This window comes from Trachurus japonicus, unplaced genomic scaffold (assembly GCF_045865225.1).
Source record: "Trachurus japonicus isolate A0001 unplaced genomic scaffold, Traja_1.0 AP029771.1".
NCBI classification, from domain to species: Eukaryota; Metazoa; Chordata; class Actinopteri; order Carangiformes; family Carangidae; genus Trachurus; species Trachurus japonicus.
This window is the reverse complement of record NW_028219904.1, coordinates 59-8,173: the sequence shown is the minus strand read 5'-3', so window position 1 is coordinate 8,173 and position 8,115 is coordinate 59. Positions and strand designations below refer to the sequence as shown.

Genomic DNA, 8,115 nt, shown 5'->3' with positions numbered 1-8,115 from the left:
ATTTGTCTTGGAAATGTATTCAAGTAAGAGCAGAGGTGGCAAGTAACGAAGTACAAATACTTCGTTACTGTAGCTACTTAAGTAGATTTTTCAGGTATCTGTACTTTACTTGAGTATTTATTTTTCTGACGACTTTTTACTTTTACTCCCTACATTTATACGCAAAAATATGTACTTTCTACTCCTTACATTGTAAAAACAGGCTCGTTACTTTTTTTTTTTGACACGACGTAAAAGCACCGGTAAAAAACGTGACGAACTAGAGGGAAAGAGGGAGAAGAAGAGGGAGGGAGGAGGGAGGGGGCGGTAGAGAGAGAACTGAGTTACCAACTTGTACTGTAGCAGCGACATGGAGGCAGCAGCATGGAGGAAGGAAGCGATGGTGGTCGGACTATCCGACGGGGGGGTTGAACACTGTACAATCTGCGCAATATAGCGCATTTATCGTTTACGAGCGGCAAAGCGCAACCTGTCCATGCGCCCGTGTCTGTGTGTACGTGCGCGCGCGTCTGTGCGCGTACGTGTATGTGTGGTGCGAGAGAGACGGCAGGTGGACTGACTGGCAGAGATGAGAGGTGGTGAAACGCTGTTTAAAAATTCTTATTGTTATTATTTTGTGAAAGTCTGTGGCGGCCCAAACGTTGGGAAACACTGCCTCTGGTCAGTTCAATCTTGATAATTCTGTCTGAACTTTTTTTGTTTAACAAAATTATCAAATGATGTAGGTTAACGGCCTGTACTTTCTTACTTTTACTTAAAGCAGAAGTAAGCGATATTTTTGTGTTAATATGTCTTAAATAGTTATATCTTCCGACAGCAATCACTTACATAGAGTGTTTGGACCGAAACACGGGTCTGTCAGTCACTCTGCTCTGCGCCCAGGAGAAAACTTTTCTCGTATCCTACAAGTTTTATCCAATGAGGAGAGAGAACGGCATAAAGGGGCAGTCCTCTCTGTGTGTGCAGCCAAGGGATGCGCCTGAATGTGGTGACGTAGGGACGAGGACCAATAGATCCATGACGAGGGCGGGGGCTGCTAACTCCATCAGCTGACAAGACGTTATGGTGCGTTCAAGGCAACTCGTAACTCGTATTTTTCCGACCTGTGAAGTCGTATCAGTTCGATCTGGTACGAGTTCACGGGTCAGAAGTTACGAGTGGCCGTTATAGTGACTTTCACAGGTAAAACAGGTCGGAAAAACACGAGTGGGTTGCCTGGAACGCTACAAAGTCGTAAGTGTTGTTTCAAAAGCCTGCCTGGAACGCAGCATTAGCCAAAACGACCGGATCGCTTACTTCTGCTTTAAGTACAGAATATGAGTACTTTTGCCACCTCTGTGTACAATACAAATGCCTACGATTCACCATAGTGAAGTACATTAGGATACATTTTGTGTCCGGCAGGTAAACTTAGGCTATGTGAACAATAACATTGATGAAATGGATTCAAGATGAATTATCGTGTGGTTATTTGCTTTGCAGTGAATCGTGCAATGGAAATACTTTTTACTTTTAATAATACTTTTGAGTAAATTTCAGAGCCTGTACTTTTTACTTTTACTTGAGTAGATATTTGGATCAGTACTTTCACTTTTACTTAAGTCGTTTTTTACACAGGTACTTTTACTTCTACTCGAGTAAAGAATCTGGGTACTTTTGCCATCTCTGAGTAAGAGTAATAAGTACCAAAGAAATCTAATACTCAAGTAAAGTACAAATCCTCTGGATACGTACATAAGTACAGTACTCAAGTAAATTTACTCCATTACTGTCCACCACTACGCACCTGCTACTGCAGTTTGTCATCCACTAGCTGGGTGTTACAGCGTCCAGACGTATAACTGACAAAGAAACAAAATCTTTAAAGCAAACAAGACATCTTTCTTGACCCTGCAAGTGTTGCCCGTTATTTGCAGATATAGGAATATGGATTCACAGATGCTTAAGCTGCTGGTGGTGCTTACTCCCAGAATCAACAGATATTTGTGTGGACAGTGCAGGCTAGATGACAGATCTCTTAAATCATGTCCTTTACTGACGCAAAGCTGTGTTTGCCTGCTCCAGGATATGTTTAATCCTGACCTTTGCATGAGGTTTCTTGGGTTTTGACAGTGATGGTTCTTTCCTGCCAGTAGACGTGTACACAGTCTTAAGGGCGAGGTCTCTTATGCGCACAAAGCAAACACAGGAAGCATTATGAATTGTTCTGGCTGTCATAAACCAATACTACCCTCAGTCATCTGTTCTGCTGTTTAGTAGTGTGCTGCCATAAAAACATGACCACCGTGTGTGTTAAGTACCAGAATTAAACCCATTAAACTGGGAATTCAACCGATTACTGTGACTCAATATGACAATAGGCCTAAATTGGCTAATTTATTGCAGTGGCAGCTGGGAATTTTCTCACCGCTTCCATATCTCTTTTTTTTCCTTCTCTAGACCCTATAGAGTGGAACACAGGGAATGTGCAGAAATGGCTGCTGTGGACTGAACATCTATACAGGTTGCCCCATGCAGGAAAGTCCTTCCAGGAGCTGACAGGAAAGGACCTTTGTGCCATGAGCGAGGAGGAGTTTCGCCAGCGCTCGCCGCAGTGTGGAGACATGCTGCACGCACACCTGGACATATGGAAGTCAGGTAAGGGGGGGCGGTTATTTATTTAAGTTCATCATAGACCGCAGCACCGCCCACACGTTGCCTAATGTTTAGCTTTCTATCTTAGTATTTACATATTGTTGAAGTGGGTGTGAGAAGTATACATTAATTACTTATATAGAATAAACTTGTTCTCTGATTAAATATTTACCTTTGACTTCCAGCTGCCTGGATGAAGGAGAGATGTTCAGCTGTAGATACCAAAAGCACTGGTAAGGTTGTTTTTTCAAACTACAATAAATCATAATGGTGCAGAATCAAGATTTTGCATTTTTCAGTATTTTAGTGTGTAAACCCTGTTTTTATCAGTAGACAAATCACAACACAAGTGACATTCACCACCACATGTTGTTGTTTTGTTGCGCAGGCAGCGAGGAGCTTTGGTCTGAGGCAGATTCGTCCTGTTCAGGTCAGCCCATTCATCTGTGGCAGTTCCTCAGAGAGCTGCTGCTCAAACCACACAGCTATGGACGATGCATTCGCTGGCTCAACAAAGAAAAAGGTAAAAAAAAAAAAGTTTGACTGTTACATGTTCACATGCAGATCCACCCCTTTTAAGCTCTTTCAAACATCCACTGATCTTGATTCTTTTATTATTCTCAAGGAAATGCAATGAAAAGTAAAAACAGCACAGACACTTGAATTAAAGAAAAGAGTTTTTTCCCGCATTGTCTAAAAATTCAGAACATAGGCTACACTTAAGATAAAACTGTGGAATCACTGTTGCTGACTTCTCCTCTGCTTTTATTTGCATGTGGTTGTGACTGATATATCACAATCTCAGTGTGATAATGATCACTCATATTGACGAACCTAAAGAGTATTTCCCCAGTTTTATGGTAGGTTTTAATTCAGTGTTTTAACTTTAACTTTCAGGCCCTAAATTTCCTGCATGCAGCTCCACACAGCCCCACCTCTTTGCCCATTTTTGGATTAATCAGGCGATAGGTCAGACATGATGTCAATGACGCAGCCCAGTATTCAAAGAGTTTCTAACCACCCTAAGAAACCTATGGGCGACGTCATCAGAACACAAACAGAGAAAAAAGACAATGTATGTTTGACAGAGGTGAAGTGTGCCAGGTGGCCAGAAACAAGACTTCAGATTGGTTTTATGTAACTGTAGGACATGAAATTAAGCAGCAAGTTCACCACATCAACTGCTTCAAATTAAAAAAGAAAAAGACAATCCCATATTGTGGTGCATTTATAGTAAAATATAGTAGCAATTAGTTTAAAACAATTGATGAAAAACACTTTGCACAGAAGTGGTGAGTAGTCTCCAAGTGACTCTCTTTAGAAGCAGACATGAACAGCATTTTGTCTTCTATGCGTTTTGTTTTCTGTTGTAACAAATGTCAAATTTCCTGTCACTCCCACCAGGTATTTTTAAAATTGAAGACTCAGCTCACGTAGCGAGACTGTGGGGACTCCGGAAAAACCGACCTGCCATGAACTATGACAAACTGAGCCGCTCCATACGTCAGTACTACAAGAAGGGCATCATCCGCAAGCCTGACGTGTCTCAGAGACTGGTCTATCAGTTTGTTCACCCAGTATGAGATTGCAGCAGCAGAAGGAGGAGGACGGGACGGAAACTTACAAAAATCAAAAGGACACGCTATCTCACCCTGCACTTGAACACCTAAACCTGAGAAGAAAAGGTGACAGAGAACACGTGCACTGACCAACCCCAATGGTACACACTTCTACTGCCAACACCGAAGTAACAGCTGGCAGCTGCTGCATGAACGTCTTATCTGTGCATGGGCTGAGAGGAAGAGGCAAAACAATGTGGCTGCTGAGGCTTTTTCCTTCTGCACCATCACACAACCAGAAAATAAATAAATAAATAAATGAACTGCCTTTTTTCACTTGCATGATCTGCCTGTATATTTTTTCCATAATGTGATTCTCAATTATCATTCACTTACAATACGACAAACACATAGAACTGATAACATATAGACCTCTCAATGCAAGGTTCATGAAAATGCCTATCGCCCACAGCTACATTTGCTTTGTCTTTTCCTGTCGCTCATCTTGACATGGTCTCTGTTTAAATTAGAGCCAGTTTTTCTGCCTCAGTTGAACCTGTGGTTGGGATTGTTTAGTTTCTTCTTTTGGGTTTGGCCCTGGTTGTTATACACACAATCAGTGAGTCAGCTCCCCTAACCCACTATTACCCAACCATTAATTCTTACTCAGAGGTGAAAACCTGTGGAGGACCTTTGAAGCTCTGCTGTGACTGTTTATAATGCCACTTATATGTCTTTTTTCACTGCTGAGGAGCCCTATACGTTAAGGATTCAACTCTGGTATATGTTGCCAGGGCCGGCCCTGTACATCTGGGGGCCCTAAGCAGGATAAAATTGGGGGCCCTGCCTCACAGTGTATCATCACATATTCATAAAACCAGCTACCGTATGCAACCCTTGCATATTTTATTGTACCTCTATCAACATGATGGCGAGCAGATATTTCATTACTAATTAGAGTCTAAACACTTAAAGCTGTCTAATTGCACTTGTCATTTTTTCTTCTACTTTGTTTTTGTCTGAATGTTAATGTTAATATTGTGAATGGCAATAGGTGGCTCCAAACCGGCAGTACTTTTGATGTAGCAGAAAGATAAAAGATTCTACAAAAGATTACAGTTTGAACAGATTTATTTTCTTTAAAGGATCATAGGGCAGGATTTGTGAGAAAATACCGGAAAATACCCATGCGTTTTACGTTTTTTAAATAATAATGGGTGAGGAAGCGTTCAAAACCAAAAAGAACGAGCCCATCCGCGTATCTCTCGATTGCCCTGAACGGGGTCTGTGCTGCAAAATGCGCTGCAATTCAGGGGGTGAATTTCGCGCGTTGGTCGGCGGACCTGACGTCAGCGCGTCCACGACTGCCTTCCAATGGATCAATGGAACGGAGACATGAAGAGGGCAACCGCGGCAGAGCCATTGATACAGTAACAGAGTGGCGACACTCCCTCTTATATCAATCGCTCTGAACCAGGGTGGATCCAAATTAGGCCTACTGTTACTGCCAGCAAACGACCCAGCACAACTGAAAGCCCTGTTAAACGCCCCCCCCCCCCCCGCCCCCCGCCCCTCTCTCTCCCCCTCCCTTCACACACGCACACAGCAGCAGCAGGTCACTAACTTACACACCCTCTCCCTCTTCACTACTGTCTTATTATTAGCCATTAGCCGCAGCTAGTGGTTAAAAGCCGACGTTATAACTTTAATAACGTTATCAGGCAGGTGGACAAACGTCCTCTTTTGCCCGGACACGTCCACTTTTCACGTCCTGGCCGGCGTGTCCGCGACGCGTCCGTTTTTTTTTTTTTTTTAATGAAATCATGAATATGTCCGGTGTTGATTGGTTTTCATGGGACCGCGGACCCTGACAGATGCGGCCCGACACCCGGACCCGGCGCGTTAATTCTCAGTACCGGCCTGTAGGAGTAGGAGCCCATACAGATCCATGCAGAGGAGCTCAGAGGAACAGACAGCAGCCCCCTGCTGCAGCACAGTGAAGAGGCAGGTGTGTGTGTGTGTGTGCGTGTGTGTGTGTGTGTGTGTGTCTGTCTGTCTGTCTGTCTGTGTGTGTGTGTGTGTGTGTGTGTGTGTGTGAGAGAGAGAGAGAGAGAGAGAACCTACAGTAAAATACCCCCCCTCCCTCCCCAGATAGGAAAGACTGTAACGGGGTGTTCCCACCAAACGCGATGAACGCGATTGAATCGCGCGTCAAATGAAATCGCGTCGCGCTAGACGCTCCAGTTTTGACGCTGGTCCAATATGCAAAAAACGCCTCGTCGCGGCATCGCGTCGCGCGACGAGCCCGCCCAAACAACAACATTTCTCCCACTATTTCATTCTCTGGCAGAGATAACCACTATTGCTGCACTGTTCCTGTCCCTGTAGATGGGAGAGGAACAGCGGTGTGGGTCTCTGGCTGCAGGAGGAGGAGGAGGAGACGGCTCCGTGAACTACTGTGTGACTGACCGCCTGTTGAGTGCTTTGGGACGGGGCGGCCGGCTCGCAGTGCCCGCTGGTTGAAAACAGCAGTGATAACGGGCTTTCAGGTCCGAATCTCCAAATCAGAAACGTTTGTAACAGCACCGGAAAAGCAACAGTGAAGAGCTGTGGCTTTGCAGCAGCTAATGGGGATCTGAATAATAAACTAAACTAAACCAGAAAACTTCTAATATTGTCAAGAGACTCGCTCTGACTAAACTGCCAAGGGAACACCAGTACGTCCGTACGTCAGCACGTCGGTGACGATCTCAAAGCTGATTGGCTGTCGCGGCGCGTCTTCACGCGAATTCGCCGCAAAAGTTCAATTATTTCAACTCGAGCGATGAAGCGTCATCGCGCCGGGCGACGCGATGGAGGCGATTTTTCGCGGCCAACGCGTCCATCGCGCCGCGCTATCGCGTCCATCGCATCGCCCGGCGCGATGACGCGACTAATCGCGTGTTTGCATTGACTTTACATGTAATCTCGACGCGCGATGAAGCGTCATCGCGTTTGGTGGGAACACCCCGTAAAGAGTAAAGTAAACAGTGAAGAGTCTGTGCGCGCTCCCGTGGCGGTGGCTTCGCTGGTTGCTGTAGTTACGCGCAGCGGCCGTCGCGTCACTGGCCGTTCTCATTAATCCTGCCCTATGATCCTTTAAATTATCTGTACAGCTAAATTCTAGAACCCTTAAAACAAAACTTCAGTTGAGAAGAAGATAGAGGATGTTGGTTGGTCAGCAGCATCATCAGCAGTAACCATTGGAGCTGTGGAGAAGATTAGTAGAATTTTTTAGCCACTTTACACACAATTTAATTTTCCAACAGAGATAAACATATTGTGGCAACAAACAAGAAACTTACCAACTGTATGACTGGAACCAGCCACAGGGGATGAGGATGTGGCAACATGACAGCCATTAATAAATGGGTGATTGATCCTTTATCCCCTCACAGGAAAACAGCTGTTATCTTTTCACTGTAAACAGACCTTAAAATCAGCCAGGACATGTTAACTGCAGCAGGCTGGTATGTAGCAGCTAGCCAGCTAAGTGAGCTAACACAAGCACCGACATGTTTTTCGGCTAAACGTACATCTAGTAAACATAACATTAATTAGCCTTACCTTGTCCTTGTTTTTTTTTTCATCCTTGACCTTCTTTTTCCTATTTTCCGCACCTGACGGATATATCCTTTTGGACATCGTCGCTGTCCAAAAGCTAATCACCTCCTCGCAAATCGCGATCTCAGTGAGTGAGGGAGGGAGGGGGCCAGGGGGGAGAGAAGGGGAAGGGGTGGTGCGCGCTCGTTACCGGACAACGGCCACAGTCTGCGTTACGTTTACGTATGCGTGTCACGGTCATTGTTGCCAGTTGGGTCAAGGGTTACACTTTGTCAGAGACGGTTAGACAAATGATTGAGCAAAGTTTGGGGGCCCCCTA

The 8,115-nt window shown here is 44.9% G+C and overlaps 1 protein-coding gene across 1 annotated transcript; it reads left to right on the top strand.

The window, feature by feature from the left end:
* Nucleotides 1-2,428: 2,428 nt before the first annotated feature.
* On the top strand, nt 2,429-4,978 carry LOC146960967 (SAM pointed domain-containing Ets transcription factor-like). Its single transcript, XM_085771896.1, has 4 exons — nt 2,429-2,637; nt 2,820-2,867; nt 3,023-3,157; nt 4,039-4,978. Exons 1-4 carry the CDS (start codon nt 2,559-2,561, stop codon nt 4,215-4,217), a joined length of 441 nt encoding a protein of 146 aa, XP_085628022.1. The 5' UTR covers nt 2,429-2,558; the 3' UTR covers nt 4,218-4,978.
* The last annotated feature ends 3,137 nt before the right edge of the window (nt 4,979-8,115 follow it).